We start from the raw sequence: 19,704 nt of genomic DNA, 5'->3' as shown, positions 1-19,704 counted from the left end.
TATTAGGTGATGAGAAGTTGATGGGGGGAGTTCATGCACACCGTGACATATGAGATGCACGACTTGGGTTGTATTGAACTTACCTTGATCCTTTCTGTTAGATTTGCTGGTAATCTTTGGATCAAGTGTTAGTCTCTAGTAAGACTTACTTAATACGGATCTTCCGGAAGACGATGGATTCATGTGTGGTCCGTGGGATTGAAATGAAATCCAATGCTTATGATTGAAAATAGATCCATGTGTGGTCTATATGAATGATGAAATTAATATTGAAATTTTATATGACAACGTTTAAAGAAATGTTTATAAATCATTAGTTTGATTGATTCTTTTTGCATGAATTAAAAATGTTATAGAATTTATTTTCCTTAGCTTACCCTTGTTTTTCTTGTTGTGTTGTGAACTGTGATGATTGTACTACGTACACAAGCAGATGATCATATAGGTGCCGGAGGGTCTGAAGGACTTTAGGATGTAGTTTTGAACTTTATAAATCATAATCTTGTAATAGAAATATTTTGAAAATCTCCAAGTCTGTATAAAAATCGCTAGAACTTGTATTGTAATAGTTAGATGTATTTTTTGGAGTGTTACATGATGTTAGATTAGCCAACATTTTTCAATAATTTTGCCTATTAATTGATTTTAATACAATTTGAATGAAATACATTACGTTTAAGTTAATTTTTGCGTATTATAGGCAAACATGTGTATCTCTTCATTTAGATATATTGTTTAAATTAGAATATTTTATATAACATATTCAAATTGTTGAGAATAATATTAAAATTATCATATCTTAATTATAAATTTTGTCTTGTACCGGTACTGGGCGAGGCTGGGACCCACCTGGCTGCCCGATGCCTTAGTCAACCTGACCGAGACCTTTGGAGACTTGGCCGAGAGATCGAGAGGCCAAGACCTTTGGAGACTTGGCCGAGAGACCGAGAGGTCGAGACCTTTGAAGACTTGGCCGAGAGACCGAGAGGCCAAGACCTTTGGAGACTTGGCCGAGAGGCCGAGACCTTAGAAGACTTAACTGAGACGGTCGAAGACCACGGGTATTTGGCCGATGGCCGACCCTCACAATGGGAATTTGGCCGATGGCCGAACCCCATTACAATTAACGCTCAAACCGAGATCAGTGAAGCTAATCCATCATCAAGAACTAGGTAATGCAACCCTAAGCGGTATCCACCTCGATAAACGGGCCCAACAAGGTAGGCCCATTAGAATAATATAAATAGCACGCATTCCAAGGAGTAAGGTATGTCATTTATTACTGTTCACCTACCTGAGATGACCACCCGCTTTACTAACTTGAGCGTCGGAGTGCCTTCGCAGGTACCCCCACCATCCGGTGATTCGTCCGACGACCGAGCGCCGAGTACCGAAGGATAAGCCAGAAGACGAGAAGAATCACAGTTCATCACCCAATCACCCGCCCGACCGAAGGAAAGAGAAGAAGACTTCAATAGTTCTCTAGGTCTCATCTCCCTAGCAGGAACATGTCTAATTAAATTAAAAATCTATGCATAGTTTTGATTCAAAAGACATTCCTTAAAAATTACAAACAGTCGACTCTATATCATTGTTGACGGCAAAGAGACGATACAAATAATTAGTTAATTAATTACGTCTATAATTTTTTCTTATAATTAACATTTAATTATTTTTCCTGATTGTTCTAAATTATTCTGAAAAAATAGCATTATTTAATTTTTATAAATTAAAAGAATAATATTATAATATTTTTTTTATCAGCAATAAGTATAATACTTTAAATATTAATATATGTAATATCCTTTATATAAGAATAATTTTTAACGGGTTTTGTTGTTTATAATTTAAGAGCTCATTAAAAATTAAGTGTTTATAAAAATATTATACTGTAGTGTTTGTTAGTTTATAATATAGGCAAGTTCAACTAATTTATAATTAAACAATTCCAAATGTAACTTCAGAGATTTTTAATCTCATCTGACAAATAGTTAGTTTTCCATTAGTCAGTCTTCTTTATATATATATATATCACGATTTGTTTACACTACATATTCTTAAGTTATTGACATATGTACTAAATTGAATAAGTAATAAAATGAAAACTTGCAAATATCATTTTCTAATGAATTTGTGTAAGTTTAATTAATGCAAATTCTTACTAAAAGTACAAAATTAAGACATTGGTTCATTCAAGATTAAATTAGAGTTATTGTAAATATAAATTTAACGCATCCAAAGTTACTAAACTAAATTTCTAGTACTTAATAAGGACGAAAATTCCTTAAAATTGAATTTCATGAACTCAATTTAATGTAATTTTTCTTATCAATATATTTCTATCATACTTTCAATATTTACATCACAATCTCACTAGTCTTAATTCTTTGGAGACAAGTTTTAAACTTGTTCTTATACGGTCGAGATCTTAATTCCTTCTTTGTTTGTCTTCTAGTCTTCCCGGCCTCCAAGTATGATGATCTTCGGTTGATTCATCATTTCTCCAAGCCAAATGGGGGGAGGGGTACCTGCGAAGACACTCCGACGATCAAGTTAGTCAGAGTACAATATGCATGTGAGTTGAGAGTGAAAAATTGGGGGGGGGGTACCTGCGAAAACACTCCGACGATCAAGTTAGTCCGAGTACAATATGCAGGTGAGTTGAGAGTGAAAAATTACCTCTGATGCTAGGTCCCCTATGATATTTATACTTTTTGGATGAGCCTCAGTTGTTGTGGACTTGCATGCATTAATCATGATTTACCATTTAGCATGACTTAATTATAGTTAATTGTAAATTTACGGATTGTGTTTGGATTAGGGGAGTTAATCGACCTTCTCAACTATTCAGCCATGTCAGTCTTCTCGACAATCCGATAGTACAAAACCTTAATGTGAAAAATATTAATCTCTTAGTTCTTTTTATACAATATTTGCATACACGACAAGTGTTTAGAATGATCAAAGAGATATAATAATGTCTATAATCACATCTCTAAGTTGTTCAATCCTGAAACCATGTTTTAAAAACATTTTTCAATGTTTATATACAACAAAAGCACAAATAATTAACCACACAACATGAAACACTAAGAACATGAACAAGTTATTGCAAAAAGAAAAATAAATAAAGATAAGATTCATTACATAAACCTTAATGAAAAAGGAAGTTAGCTACTCTTATACATGTGGAGCACAAAAAATAATGCTTCCTTTTTTGTCATTCTGAGTTTGCCTTTTAACCATTTCATAAAGGTGACTTCTCTTTGTAGAAACTAATTGAAGGAAATAACAGGAGGCAAAAAGTTGTAGAAACTAATTTAACCTAATTGCACGAAATTGCAAAACTGTTGAACTGATTCCTTCATTTTGATTTACTTCAATAATATATATAATAAAATTACAAATACTGGAAGCTATAAAATAGGAATACTAACATTTCTATAAACTGCCCATTCATGCAATAATAATGGTAAATAATTTAAGGGTAATAAAATCTGAATTAATAACCAACATCCTCCCTTAATTCTGATTTGGGACAACCTTCATGCCCAACAAATCTCTTAACTTGATGAAAACATCAATCTTCAATGACTTAGTGAGAATATCTGCAATTTGATCTTCTGATCTGCAGTATTCCAATTTGATCATGTTCTTCCCAACTTGATCTAGCAAGAAGTGATATCGAATATCAATGTGTTTACTTCTTTGATGAAAAATTGAATTCTTTGCTAGATTAATTGCAGAGACATTGTCAACATAAATCTTAATTGGAATATCTAGATTAAAACCAATTTGAGTCATGATATTGCTGAGCCAAATTGATTGACAAACACTTGCTGCTGCTGCTACATACTCAGCTTCATCAAGTGGGTCGTTTAGAAACACAGACTCGACGTCCATTTTGTGAATTTTCCATTGCCTTTGTGCAGCTAAAGCAATGATTAATTTCATTGTTTCCATTCGAGCTACAAGAGAAGGTATTTCTTCATAATCATAGCCTTTTCTTTGCTCGAATCCCTTTGCCACCAACCTTGCCTTGTATCTATCAATCTCACCATTTGCTTTCACTTTAATCTTGTACACCCACTTCACATCAGTTGGTTTGTGTCCTTTTGGAAGATCAGTGAGTTGCCATGTATTGTTTTTCTCAATCGCCATTAATTCTTCATTCATAGCCTCTTGCCATTTGGGGGTGTTGAATGACATCTGCAAGTCTCACGGGTTCTGAATCTGCAAGAAAAGAAAAGTGAACCAAATCTCCATTGTCATCAACTTCATCATCAAGATTTACTTCACAATCTTGAAGGTGTATAGGTTGTCGCTGCTGCCTTCTTCGTCGCTCCATCATAGTTGCAATTGGAGTTGCAACTTCAGGTTGAACTGAAGGTGCTTCAAGAGTGACTCCATCTTCCACATCATCCTTCAAAACGTAAATATATCGTTTTTTTCAAATCCGTTTCAGCTGTTGCATTCCATTTCCATTCCTCATCTTCGGCAAATGTAACATCACAATTGATAATCACATTCTTTGTCATTAGATTGTACTGTTTGTATCCCCCATGCTTATATCCAATGAAAATGGTCTTCCCTGTCTTATCATCCAACTTCGATCTTGCTGCCTTGGGACATGGGCATGAGTAATTGACCTAAATACCTTCAAGTGTTGCACATTGGGTTTGAATCCGCTCCATGCTCCATGCCTCAATCAGAGTTTTGTTAGGAACACTCCGAGTGGGTGATCTGTTTATCAAATATACTGCACATGTTACGACCTCAGTTCAAATATAATTTGGCATACCTTTCTCTTTAAGCATGCTCCTTGCCATGTTCATGATTGTTCTATTCTTTCTCTCGCTAACTTCGTTGTGTTGAGGTGTGCAGGGACATGTTATGTTATGCTGCAACCCAAGTTCTTCACAGTGCCTCTTGAACTCATTAGACTTGTACTCATCCCCTCCATCACTACACACCATCTTAATTAGTCTATCACTTTGTCTTTCAACAAATGCTTTAAATATTTTAAAGTAGTGGAATACCTCATCCTTGCTTTTCAATAGATAAATCTAGGTTTTCCTAGAAAAATCATCAATGAAGGTTAACAAATATTTATTACCTCCAATTGATGATATGTTCATCGGACCACAAGCATCTGTATGAACAAGCTCCAAAGGAAATTTCGTATGTCAATGCTCCTTAACAAATGGTATCTTGTGATTCTTTCCAAAAATGAATGTCTCACACAATTGATCAGGGTGATGAATATGGGGTAAACCATTCACTAAATTTCGTTTGGAGAGATTTTCCAAAATCTGAAAATTTAAGTGCCCAAAGCGTAAATGTCATAACCACGATTCATTATTCACTATTGCATTCAAGCACTTGAAATCACCCATATGAAAATCTACTGAAAACATGTAGTTTTTTGATAAAAAAAAGGTTTTAAGAATCAAATTACATTTTTTATCAAAAATTGAGAATTTATTTTCAACTATGTGCATCACGTAACCCTTTTAGGCTAGCTGTCCCATAATCAACAAATTATTTTTCATATTAGGTACATAGAAAACATCATAGATGTACCTGAGATCACCATTCTTCAATGTGATAAGAATTCGCCCTTTTCTAGTCATTGGAACGGACCTGTCATCACCGAATTTCACTTTAGTGCGAAATGAGTCATCCAAATCTGCAGACAGCTCCTTCTGACCACACATATGATTCGTGCAACCTGTATTCAAATATCAAGTCTGATTGTTTGGAGTTTCATTTGATGTGGTTGCCATTAGTACTGCATGATCCTCTTCATCTTGTTCGTTATCTTCTTGAGCACAATTGGCAGCATGATTATTGCAGTTATAACACTCCACATTTAATTTATTATACATGCCTCCTCGTCCTCCGGGACCACGTCCTCCGCGCCAAGAGTTATTTGAACTTGGATTGTGATTGGAACCAATGCTGTTTTGCTCAGCGCCTCCATGATTCTGGCCACCATGACCTTTGCTGGAATAGCTACCACCACGTCCCCGTCCTTTTCTTTGTGAACTACCATGTTTATAATAGGAGCTACCAATTGAGGCTTGTACTTGTAAAGCCTGTTCAATTGGTTTTTCAATCTTATTGTCATTCATTCGCTGCTCATGCGCTCGTAGGGAACTGGACAATAACCTTATTGTCATTGTTGAAATGTCATTGGCCACTTCAATTGCAACAACAACATGTTCAAATCTGGGAGTTAAAGATCTCAAAATCTTTTCCACCTTTGCCTGCTCTGAATGTGTTTCACCATTGGTCTTCATCTGATTTGTCAAGACAAAAACTTTATTTATATAAACATCAATATTCTCTGTGGTTTCCATCCGTAACAGTTCATATTGGCGTCTTAGGGTTTGAAGACGCACCCTCTTGCTCTTGTCATCACCTTTATAATTGGTTGACAAAATGATCCAAGCCTCATTTTGCAGCTGTTGCTCCTTCTGCTCAAACGTCTCGTCATTCATCCCTTGATGGATGAGATACAAAGCCTTCTTATCCTTCTTCTTCTGGTCACGATGCGCACCTCAGTTGCATTATCAGCTAATGCAGACACTACACTCTCAACGACATCCCATAACTCATGATAATCAAACAAAACTCTCATCTGCACACACCACCGATTGTAATTTTTTCCATCAAGGATAGGGACTGATAATTGGGTAGAGTTCATGATAATAGATTGACTCTTGATACCAGTTGTAGAAACTAATTGAAGGAAATAATAGGAGGCAAAAAGTTGTAGAAACTGATTTAACCTAATTGCACGAAATTGCAAAACTACTGAACTGATTCCTTCATTTTGATTTACTTCAATAATATATATAATAAAATTACAAATACTGGAAGTTATAAAATTATAAAATAGGAATACTAACAGTCCTGTAAACTGACCATTAATGCAATAATAAAGATAAATAATTTAAGGATAATAAAATTTGAATTAATAACCAACACGGGGTGAGAAACAACTTTTTTTAAACCCTTGTGATTTTTTTTTTTTTTTAGTAAATGTTCTTATGATTAGATGAGCACAAAAGTAATTTTTACGAGTAAAGATATTGCTTGTTGGATGAGGGAGTCCAGAAATAACTTTCTTCCCTTCTCTTCTAGCTTTCAAATCTAAAAAAAATATATAATATGTATTCAATTATATTTCTAAAAGAAAGTGTTAAAACCCCAAATTTGACATGCAAACAAAACACCCATAAAAAGATAAATGAAAAGATCTAACTAATATGATAAAACAAATTATTATCATATTTATCATATATATATATATATATTAATTTCAACTAACAAAAACAACATAATATATGAAGTATTAGTATGAATATATGCAGAGAAGTAAGTAATGCATACTAAATACTCTATCCATTGGCATTTTCCCTATTTAGAATAAAAGATAACACAAATGAAATAGTAATATTTTAAATACATATTTAATGAAAATTCAGTCAAATGTATTTTTTTTTAAATTAAACATATTTAGTATTATTTTTATAAATTACTGATAAAAGCAACTTCGAATGACATGTTTTGAAACAATGAATAACGTTGTTCGGATTTTAATGATTATTTAATGTTTGTTATTTTTTATGCCAAAGGAAAAAAAAAGTGTATGTAGAACAATTTACCAAAAGTCTTGAAATATATAACATTCTTGATAATTAAAGATTGGAATAACTATCTAGATCCCTATTTAATGATATTTTGTTTGTATTGAGAAAAACATGAACCACAAAATCACAAACAAGATTTTATAATTATTCATCAACTTAAAAACTCTTTACTATAACCAAAATTTGGGTAAATTCCCTTTCTAGCACCATTTAGACTTTTATTTCCCTAACTAACACTCTTTTGTTTTTATTTCCCTATCTAGCACCCTTTTGTTTTTATTTCCCTATCTAGCACCCTTTTACTTTTTATTTCCCTATCTAGCACCATTTCACAAATAAATAAATAAATAATAATTTATTTATTTTTTGATAATTTTAATTTTGAATGCATTAAAAAATAAATATTTTTATTGTTTAAAATAGTTAGAAATATAATTAATGAATAAAGAAATGAGTTTTTATAAAATAAAATAAAATAAAAATAAAAATGTTTAGTTTAAATTATTTTTTTTAAGAATGAAGAAAATAAAAAATTAAACCCTACAACAACATAAAAGTTGAATCTATAAACATAAATTACTATTTATTGTTATTATTATTGATGATGTAATCATGTTAATTTCAAGTAAAAAATACATGACATAATTACAAAAAAATCAAAGTCAATTAGTATTAATTAATAGTGGATACACAAGTAATATTGAAGTGTCTATCCTAAATGCAAAATCCTAAAAAAAAAACTAATGCAAATGTTACACTTAATGCTTAAAAATGAGAAGCAAAAAATGAAAAAAAAATAAGTCTATAAAATAAAAATAGCAACAATAAAAAAAAAGAATGGTAGAAAAAAAATAATAACTAGAAACATAAAAGATATAAAATAAAGGCAAAACAAATTAAGATAAAGATAAAAGATATAAAAATAAATCTAAATAAGATAAATATAAGAGATATAAGGCGATACTAAATAAGTATAAGTTGATCATAAAAATGAAAATAAATGAAAGATGATAATTCATTTAATATTTTCTTTAATGATACATTAAATAGTTTGTGCGAAATAAAACATAATTAATGACGAGAAGTGTACACTCCAGTAATGTTGGGACATATTCTTTATGTGTGTCTTGATGTTTGACAATATGAACATTTTTTTTCGATCATGTTGTTCTTTTATGTCCATATCAGTCATTATTTAACTTTGTTTTTTTATAATTATGTCCTGTATTTTTTACTTGAAATTAACATAATTACATAATCAATAATAATAAAAATAAATACTAATTTATGTTTATATATTCAACTTTTATGTTGTTGTAGAGTTTAATTTTTTATTTTTATTCATTCTTAAAAAAATAATTTTTAAACTAAACATTTTAAATTTATTACTTTTTTATTTTTATTTTGTAAAAACACATTTCTTTATTCATTAATGCGTTCAAAATTAAAATTATAAAAAACAAAATATTATTTTTTAATTTATTTTTGAAATGGTGTTAGATAGGGAAATAAAAAAATAAAAGGGTGCTAGATAGGGAAATAAAAACAAAAGAGTGCTAGATAGGGAAATAAAAACAAAAGGGTGCTAGTTAGGGAAATAAAAGTGTAAATGGTGTTAGATAGGGAATTTACCCCAGAATTTATCATTAAGATAAAATTATATTTTTAATCACCAAAAACTAATAGGCCTCCAAAATTTCAAAACCGGTTTAGATTTTTTTTTTTTAATTTAATTTCTGGAGACTAAACTTATATATTTCTAGATTAAGAGACTCAAACAAATGTTTTAAAACCAGATTTATCTTAGATACCAGGAATTAAAATCATAATTCAAAGCGAATCAATAAATTCCTTCTCAAATTTATATTACATTGCCAATAATTACAAAATTAAAATACAGTTCATGAAAATGAAAGTTGTATAATTGTCATGAAAATAAGAGGCTACATTAGATAATAAAATGTAAATTTTGAACACACAGTAGTACGTGATAGATATTGTAGTTGAAAGTATGGTTTTGTTATTACTTTAAACTTAAGCCATTAATATTATAGTTTCTTCAAATCTAAGCTAGGAGTAGAGGTGCTTACAAAAGATAAGGACAAGGGTTGGTGTGTGGTCCTTCAAATATTCCAAATAGTTGTGGGTTTTGCAATGACTGAAATAAAAATTTTAACTATTTAACTTTATATATTTTTCTAAAAAAAACTATTTGAGTTATGTATTTTTTAATATGGTAATTTATGATTAAATTATAATATCAAAGTAGTAATATTATAAGTGTATAACCTGTATCTTTTTATTAGAAGAATTTATAATCTTAGGATATGAAGAGTTGTTATTGTAAATCATTCAAGTGCTATGTTATTTTTTTTTCAAAAGTGCTATATCTATTTTAGACTTTACATCTCCTCACCCTAAAAAAATATTTGAAATTACTATAAAGTTTAAATTTATTTTATAAATTTATGATTGAAATGTAAAAGATATCTTTTATTGAAAGTATTGACAAAACACGTTTAGGTGCAGATTTATTTTTCATCAACCATTTTGTATATATTTTAGATTAATTTACATCTCTAAATAAAAGTTGAATTAAATATTTTTATAATTGTGAAATCATTTTGAATTTTATTTAAATTATCAATAATATCTTTTTGCATGATGATGGATTTAAAATTATTATACTACCCCTCCGATTGATTTAATTTATCCTTTAATATTATTTTGAAAGAACTAAAAAATATAAGAAATGTAGGTATCTAAATTATTTAAAAATGATAAAAGAACGAGTGTGATTTAAACCTTTAATTTTGTAAGGACCAAAATTAAATCTTTTTGTTTTCTTTTAAATAAAGACATTCTTTAAGATGCATGCATATCGAAGTATTATATTATATTTATTAAGTGATTATAGCACTGTTTTTCAAAATCATACATTACTTATAAAATATCATTCGCTTTATTACGATAACTGTTATTCCGAAACAATAGGTTTTTAAAGTTAAAATCACCCCAATCTTAAATAAAGATATTATTTTATATTTTAAGAATAAAATGTTAAAAACACTTAATTATACATTTTGATTAATAATTGTGCATTTGAAAAATAAATAAAATTTAGAAAATTATATTAAAAGAATTTAAACAACATATTATTCAATATTTCCTTTATTATTTGTTTAAAGTGACAGATTTTACTAAATCTTATTTCCGATTGTATCATACAAAAATACACGTCCTTAACTTTAAAGATCACATGCCAATACCTCAAATAATTTCTTATTATGTTATATTAATTACCTAATTTAAAAACTTTTTACTCATTTATCTTAACATTCTATATTTATTTCTTTAATTAAGATAATTTTACTTTTCACTATAATTGTACTTTTATTTTCACTTTCAAATCCAAACAAAAGTTTAATATTATGCTTGACTTTAAAAAAATCAAGAAAAAGTGTTTAAATAAAACATTGCTAATATTCTTAAAGAATTTTGACGAAAAATATAAAATGAATAATAGAAATAGAAAAAAAAGTAGAAAAGTAAAGATATTTCATTAAAAAATAAAAAAAGCTAAATATACATAATTAAAAACAAATAAAAATAATAAATAATTTCCACAATTTGGAAAATGTTTCCACTAAATTTTTCTCAGCAAAAGAATACCATTCATATTGTATCTTGTTTTCCCTTCAATTTCATCCGTAGGAAAGAGGGGTTAAGAAATTTGGTCCTTTGAGTATCGAAATTGTACTCCTCCTAATCATATACAGTAATTAATTGTTCTTAATATTAAGAAGTTTACGAATAGATAAAATTACGCAATAAATGACCCGGCAACATTGGAAAACTCCGGTCGGAATCTTGTACCTATTTTTCGCCTATCATCATTGAATTTGAATCGAAGAAACACACACGCACACACGTTCATCTTCCTTTACTTTTTCTAAACCCAACATCGTGTCCTTTACTTATCTTCGATCCACCAAGTGCCTGATCCTCTGCTTCAGGCACACAGGTTCGTTGGTTCTACCTCTCACCTCCCTCCCTTTTCTTTTCTTTCAAAAATATTCCAACTTTTTAAAATTATGCCGTATTTGGCTTCTAATAATCATTGGGTATTCCTTAATTTCTCTTTATTTTTTCTACTCCTTGATAAAGTTTTTTACTTTTGCCCAAATCTTAGTGGATGCAACCGTCTCCTGATTGTTGGATCTTGACCCTGTATTTGATTGTGAGGTTTCTCTTGATGCTGATTGTTTGAATGAAAAATTATTGTTTTGATTTTTGACATGTTGAAAGTTTCAAACTTTATGTGTTGGGGTTTTGTTTGTTTTTTATGTTTTCAAGTTAACTATGAGATTGGATGAATTTTCTACTGCTATTGAATGAATTAGGTGGCTTTGTGATGGTATCATAGTTATGATAGTTTTCTTCCGGTTGAATAGATTTTTTATTTATAACCTTTTTTTATTTCGTTTTATTACCTGGTAATTGATGATGCCCTTGATGCTGGAGATTAGGTTAAATGGCGAGGATCAAACCTCAGGCTCTGCTACAGCAAAGCAAAAGGAAGAAGGGTCCTGCTCGCATTAGTGTCACGACTATTTTATTCTATATTTTGATTCTTTCCTTGGTTGGGTTTTTCCTATTTGCTTCTTACAGACATTGGAACAACAGGTTAGTGAAAGATTTTCTGTTTTAGCTGTGAAGGAAGATTCTTAGTTTGAGAAATGATAGGCGGTGTATTTTTATTTACTAGATGGAAAACAAACAAAAGATGTGTTAAAAAATGATTCTTGGTGAAATAGAGCTCTAGCTCCATCTAGACTTGTCGAGCATGAATACTACAGATGATATTTTGGATGACATTGTTATTAGATAGAGGTATTTTATAGAATAGCACTTTCTTGCTAGAGGTTTTAACTGCTATTTTGACCGAATTCTCCCCTTATTTATCTTATTTATAGTGATGGAGCCATATATGGATTGGTACCCTTTGTACCTCTTAATGAAGTTTTCTGTTCTTGCTGTTCAAAAAATAAATAAATTAGGTTCGTTCTGATGTCAATAGTTTATGTTTTGTCTCTGATTGACCAAAGTTTTTGCTTGTCGAACATGAGTAAAAACTTCTCCCTTTTTGCTCTGGACTTTCTTAGAGTGATTTTCATGTTAGGGTGTGACTAGTTTAAATGGAACAAGCATTACTGATATGATGTATTTCACTCTCTCATTAGATATTAGGAACTTCAGATGAACTTTGACTTTTACCTAATAATTCATTTCTTACATGCATTCAGGTCGAGTTTGCAATCAGAAAATCACTTGTCCACCTCCGAGGTACATCCTTAAATTCATTATAAAGTGTTTTCATATTTTTTCAGTCCTTTTATTTTGCTTGTTCTCTGATGCCCGTGTAGCATTTTTTCCCTTTTATTTGAAGGGTACAATTTATCTCTGTATACGTTTGCCCATTAAGATAGGGCTGCTGCCAGGTCTATAGTTTTTTGCATTTATCAATATAATCACACCTCTTAATCAAAACACACTTTTGGTAGGGTGATAATACTTTTGCGGACTCAAAGAAATCTGACCTGCCGGGATATGCTGTAAGTTTGCTCCAGACTGCTATAATTACTTGTTTTTAACTTTTTGTAGTCAAGGGTTTCTTTGGTTGGATAAAACATTTTCATTTTTCATTTCTTGAAATTTATAAATGCATCTACTTGTTTTCTTTTTGTTTCCCTTGTTCAAAGATTACAGGAAACAGAGTAAAAACGCAGTGAGTTTTTTTTCAATTATTTGTGAAAAAGAAAACTTTTCTTAACCATACAGGCCCTAATTTCAATGAAGTTTAGATTACATTAATGAAATTATTTTGTCTTACAAGCTGGTTTTCTCTTTCTTCCTTATTGTAGGTTTTAAATACCTCTAAAGGTTCTATAATAATAGAACTGCACAAGGAAAGTGCTCCTGAAGTTGTTGATGAATTCATTGACTTATGGTGAGTAGTTGGTTGTCCTACAAAATTATAATTTGGAGGATGCTGGATGAATTAGGGTTTGATTCTTGTGAACTCTCCTGTTGTTTGTTGTTCTTTTTGTGGATTTGTGGCTGGGTTGGTACTGATGCCATCTGATAGAGATATAAGTGGGAAAATTTGATCTTGTTAAAATGAACTGATTATAGTATTTCATGTTATGTTTACACTGATTTTCACTTGTCTATAATCCTTAGCAACATAAAGTTGAATAAATTGCTATAATGTCAGATGACTGTGCAGTAATATATTTTGATTGGATCAAGTGCATATCTGAGTAATTTTAGCTAAAATATATTGTGGTCCTTATCTGATCCAGTTTATAATTTAGGTTTCTTTACTAATGTTCAATCTCAACGCATTGTGAGATCATCCTTAAGATTTCAAGTTTTCTCATATTCACATCATAGATAATTTTTGTCTATGTTGTGCTATGTTTCATCGTTAGTTTGTCTGTCTGTAAATAAGTTGTTTATCAATAAATAAATGTCCAATTCCAATCGGATATAGGTAGAGCATAACCCAAGCAAGATGCTTTAGTTTTTCTCATTCAAAACTACAAAGTGATAATAGATCACAATAGTTGTTGCACTATGCATGCACAAATGTTTCACTAACTAGAATAGCAAAGAATGTCTATACTTTTAGATTGCTGTAATCGATTGTCAAAAAATACTATGTTTTTTTGTAATATATGCTATGGGTTAGAATATTGGGACTACAGTTGCACTTGGTTATTAGTATAAATGAGTCTACATATTAAGTCAGTCTTGTATAGTATTTTTTCGCATCACTGCTCAATTTTATTCAAAATTCTACTTTTCTCCTATCTTCTCTCAGTCAAATTGCTAAAATTTCAACAACGGAAACTGTTTAGCATGTCTATAAAACTGGCAAGAACATTTTGTAAATTTGCACTTACTCGTGCATGTAGATTTCCTTATGGCAGAATATATCAGTCTTCAAAGCGATATGACTGTGACTGTGACAGATGTGAAATCTAAGTTGAGTACAGCTGATTTGAATGTCGTCACATCACTTAATATAGGTTTTCTAACCCATGTAGTGTGACGGATGTGAAACTAGGTTGATTTTTACAACTTTTAATTGTAGCCATATATAACTGAATATGACAATACTGCCATGCCATGACATATAGGACCATCACTTCATGATATGACGGACAACTTTTCTGTTCAATACAACTCTGGGTGGTTTGATGTTTTTCTAACTTTTGTAGGTATCAATTTATGTTGGCAGTATGTTTGTCATGACTTTTGAGTGGTTTTCTACATTAAATTTGTTTGAGTCTACCTGCTTATGGATCCAACCTAAGCTACAACTTTTTGCAGTCAAAAGGGGCACTTCAAGGGGATGCTTTTTCACCTAGTAATTAAGCACTATGTGATTCAGGCGGGGGATAACCATGGAGCTGGAGCTACTGAAGATTGGAACTTGAGAGGAAAGCAACATGCTATTACTAGGTTTTCTTACTCATCTCGTTGCACATTTTAGTCGATGATATAATTCTTAGAAAATTGCAGTAACTGTCTAGGACATGTTTGCATAATTTTCTAATTAATTGGTTTTCGATTAACCAGTATGAAACATGAAGCATTTATGCTGGGGACTTCCAAGGGTAAACACAACCACAAAGGATTTGATCTTTTCATTACAACTGCACCTATACCAGATTTAAACGAGAAACTTATTGTTTTTGGGCAAGTCATCAAGGGAGAGGATGTTGTGCAGGTGACTGAATTTACTTATTCATGTCATGTCTGCATTACTGTGTGTGGAAATCTGTTTTACTTTCCTTTTTGTTGCTTATTTTTCCGTTTCATTTTCCTTTTCCTATTAGTTAAGATTGCATTTTGCCATTTTTTCTTGAGTTGACTGTTAACTTTTGTAATTTTTTAAAATTAATTTCAAACTATAAAGTATAAATGTGTTATTCAAAACAAATATTTGTTGTTGTTTTTATCACCTTGCAGGAGTTTATAATTAATTTTAAAACTAAGCAATAATTACAAAGTTGATTGTAGGAGGTAGATACCGTCCAACTCTTGATTATTGTATAAATGGAGTTTAATATTCTGATATTTTCTATTGTTTTTGGAATGACAATACATCAACCTTTTTGAATATCCGTTATGTTATGTTTTTTTGTTTCTGAGAAATGATGGTTTAGTGGTTGCAAAATGTGCAAACTCAAGGAGTTTCAAGAAAAGTTTGATATGGAATGTTACTTAATCCTGTGGCAGGAAATTGAAGAAGTGGATACAGATGAACATTACAAACCTAAAATATCTATTGGGATTCTTGATGTTACTCTTAAACAGAAGGTCTGAAGGTTCTCTCTGCTAGATAAGTTCACAACGAGCTGTGATACTTTTTACCTGTTTTGGGACACTGGTCAAATATTTTGTACAGGAATGGACCTTGAGGAATTCACCTGGGTTCATCTACCAAGTGTCTGAGCCTTGATGTTGTTTTTGTTATTGGATTTTTAGTTAACACAGATTATGCAATTCCCTTTTCTTGCCTCATGTCATTTTATTTTATTTTTTTAAAAAAATTGGGAGAATGAGTGGGTTAGGTTTGTAGACAGAGTTTTGCATTTTGCTTGCAAAAGCATTACATTTTTATTTGGCATTACTTTTCACCTGTAACCTTATTGAGATCAGAAGATTACTTCCCTATGTAGTTCATGACTTGATGTATCATCTTTTGTGTTTTCATTGATGGCCAATCTGGTGGTGAGTCAGAATAGTCAACTTTGTAAGTTACATTTCAATTTGGTTATAGAAGCCATAACCATAAACTTCATTAACATGGTAGCAATTGGAGATTTGACCATGATAACGACAATTTATCCTCTCTTTTGTTGAGCTTCTAAGAAATTAGGCACTGAAGTTAAAACATTCAATATTTTGGTGGGATCAAGTCTCAGGAAATGATCCGTAGATTTTTGTGTGCAATTTGTATGACATGTTTTTAGTCTTTTAGCAAATATGACCTGTGCAATTGGAATATGCTGGCAAGACAAAGTCTGAACCTTGTTTGGATATAAGTGTTGAATCTTTCTTAGTATCCTGGAAGAAGTTCTTGTCACTTTGGTAGGATAACACTAGTGTATGGACAAAATTTTCACAAGAAAAAAAATTACAAAATGAAGTTGATCATTTGTTAAAAAAGCCTATGAGAAAATTTGTATTATATATTATGTATTAGGATGATAAATACAAGATAACCATCACTACAGAAAAAACTACACACCAAAATCTCCCTTAACTCCTATTACATGTATTCAACATTAGCTATCCAAAAATCAATCACTCATATATCATAAATATATTCCCCAAACCAACCCACAAGCACAAGTGTCTCCAAAAGCCAAACCCACTAGACCACATTAAAAAAAGCACTAACCTATTTGAGATTTGAAAGAGGTTATAAAATCCAACCAAAACCATCCATAAAAAACTTGTGTATTTTCTTCACCTCATGATCTTTTGATACTTCCCAAACTATGTTCCATAGATGATTTTCTACCAGCTCTAATTGAACGTTTCTCAACAAAAGGTGTCAAAACATAATTAAATGCTAGCAGGAAGTCAACCTGACTAGGAGTAAGATTGTTTTCCAAGTAACTCCTTCCCTTCTTTATACATTGAACAAATTTATGTGGTAAGTGAATCAACAACATTAAATGTGAAAAACAAGAGATATGTATCAACATTCTCATAAAGTTAATACCTCCACTCAAATTGACTCTTTTCCTCGTATTTCAATGAGTTTCGTTAGGGAAACAAACAATCGCCATAACAACATAGGACCTTTAGAGAAGCATGAGAACAAGCGCTTTTGATCCCAGCCAAGCTCCCTCCCCCTCACATCTACAACAGTATATGCAAAGGTTACTGGCAAGCTAGTTCCAAATTTACTTTGTGCTCCTCTAACATTTAGAGTACTAACCTTCCATTTATCAGTAGCTTTGTTGCATTTGCAAATCTAATGATATGATTTTGCTTCGCAGTATATTCACCCTATTCCACCAAGTTATCACACTGTTGACTACAAAACAAAATCAAACATATTCCTCGTAGACTCAGAAGAGGATACCTTCACCAACCCTTTGTTAAGCTATACTTTTGGTTGTAGCATACTTCCAGCACCTCTAATACACTTCTAGTGACCCTAGTTCAAAATCAAAATGATGGTATCACTATAGAATAAAACCAATATGGTCCAATATCCAATTTAGAACCATACTTAACTGTAGTTTGCACCTTCATTCAATCAAGAGAGCCTAACATCTCACCTCTCAGTCTCTTCTACTTATAGTATGTTGCTCTAATACATTGTAATGAGAAATGCCATAAAAGACCTATAATTACACTATATACTTACTAATGTGAATGTCCTCATCGATTCCCTTCATCATTCCCTACCTCTAAACTACACTGTAGAAAATAAACTATAAATAGCATTGCATAAAGTTCCAAAGCCTATGTTGGAAGAAGATAAGCCAACGAGCAGTCGTACACCACACACTTGCATAGACTTTTTATGTGGTACACCTGCTTATATCCTTGACCCTCTTCCTTGATTTTCTTCCATTTGTACTTCAAAATAGGGTTCTGCTACATTATGCATGACTGGGCCCATCCACCGAAAGCTACCTCGTACCTCAACTCACAATAAACGCTTCATATGTTGAAATGTCTCATCTCCACTCATTTACTTTGTCTCTCAATTCAATTTATCCACCATATCCTTTTTCCATACTTTGCCTCTAAAATTGAACACCAAGAAGACCTGCTAGATTGGTAGATACTCCATGCCTATTTAGCCATGAGTACTTCATTAAAATATTTTATGTCTTTCACCCTTAGACCCTTGGTTTGTAGGACAAAATGTATCCTACCAGCTCACCTATATAATTTTCCTCTCTATGAAAAAAAATCCTACACTATGCTTATCACTTTTACTATTTTTTGTTTATCCACCCTTGTAACATTACGATTCCTTTTAAAACGCAAAGCTGCTGAACATACTTTTGGTAATGATTACGTTGTTCATGGACACCTCTCATAAATTGGAAAAAGTTAACTTAAATACTCCCATCACCTACCTTCTAAACAACACTTTTTATTCTTTCCCTCATAAAACTACTTAAACCCACCATTATCACCGTAAATAAAAAGGGAGAAAGAGGGTCCCTTTGTCATAATCATCCGAACTCAATTGTGGGGCTACCATGGACAGATAAGTAGCTTGACCCAATGCACTCTCCAATCTAATCCATCCACACTTGAAGGTAACATCATTTGTCTTATTAGAAAACTAGAAAAGTAAAGTTACAATCGAATCTTAACAAAAGAACTACTATACTCTTATAACTTTTGACAAGTAGTTAATAGGGATAATAACAGATTAAAGTAGGTACATATTATACCTATCCACCACCCTCATCTAACAAAATTTATCCCCTTACTCGCTTATAAGTATCTATGGATATTTTTTTTTATATTTATGGGTATTCATGGGTATTGTGAATACTTTTTTTTAAAATTTTTAAATAAAACCATTTAAAGGTTATTCTTTAAAATATAAACTTATATAAAATATTGATTTTAAAGTATAATCCAAATAAAATTGGATAATAAGATGTTAGTGCAAGTAAATTTGGTCTTTCTAAAAAACAAATATAAATAAGTTGCACCACAAGCATGGATTTTTTTTAAAACTAACCTTTTTAAAGACAACTTTAATTTTACAAGTCTAAATAAAAAATATAAATATATAAAATTATTTTTTAAACAATTATTCAATAGTTAATATTTTTTCCCTAATAACTTTATTTGGATCACTTAATTTTTTTAAAAAGAATAAGGTATCCACGAATTAAATATCATAACACCCGTAATTGTCTCTAATTAAAATAGTTGTTAGATCTAGACTTTGTTTAGAGATATTTATTTATTGTCCGTTATG

The 19,704-nt window shown here is 31.1% G+C and overlaps 2 protein-coding genes and 1 long non-coding RNA gene across 4 annotated transcripts; 1 reads left to right on the top strand and 2 right to left on the bottom strand.

The window, feature by feature from the left end:
- Positions 1 to 5,744: 5,744 nt before the first annotated feature.
- Positions 5,745 to 6,503, bottom strand: LOC137829035 (uncharacterized). The gene has a single exon (XM_068635832.1). It carries the CDS (start codon positions 6,501 to 6,503, stop codon positions 5,745 to 5,747), a length of 759 nt encoding a protein of 252 aa, XP_068491933.1.
- A 4,844-nt stretch (positions 6,504 to 11,347) lies between these two features.
- On the top strand, positions 11,348 to 16,430 carry LOC137827775 (peptidyl-prolyl cis-trans isomerase CYP21-4-like). 2 transcript variants are annotated; one of them, XM_068634092.1, is made up of 8 exons: positions 11,348 to 11,682; positions 12,188 to 12,344; positions 12,965 to 13,004; positions 13,223 to 13,273; positions 13,583 to 13,668; positions 15,057 to 15,188; positions 15,306 to 15,456; positions 15,969 to 16,430. In XM_068634092.1, exons 2-8 carry the CDS (start codon positions 12,193 to 12,195, stop codon positions 16,053 to 16,055), a joined length of 699 nt encoding a protein of 232 aa, XP_068490193.1. In that variant the 5' UTR covers positions 11,348 to 11,682; positions 12,188 to 12,192; the 3' UTR covers positions 16,056 to 16,430. The 2 variants fall into 2 exon arrangements, with proteins under 2 accessions (XP_068490193.1, XP_068490194.1); XM_068634093.1 differs by having other exon boundaries at positions 11,673 to 11,898.
- An 897-nt stretch (positions 16,431 to 17,327) lies between these two features.
- LOC137827776 (uncharacterized) lies at positions 17,328 to 17,904 on the bottom strand. The gene is made up of 2 exons (XR_011083775.1): positions 17,683 to 17,904; positions 17,328 to 17,603 (listed from the first exon to the last, which is right to left on the bottom strand). It is a non-coding gene; the product is annotated as an uncharacterized lncRNA (long non-coding RNA).
- Between the last annotated feature and the right edge of the window lie 1,800 nt (positions 17,905 to 19,704).

This window comes from Phaseolus vulgaris, chromosome 7 (genome assembly GCF_000499845.2).
Source record: "Phaseolus vulgaris cultivar G19833 chromosome 7, P. vulgaris v2.0, whole genome shotgun sequence".
NCBI lineage: Eukaryota > Viridiplantae > Streptophyta > Magnoliopsida > Fabales > Fabaceae > Phaseolus > Phaseolus vulgaris.
Note: the sequence above shows the minus strand (reverse complement) of the source record. Positions and strands in the feature narration are given on the sequence as shown.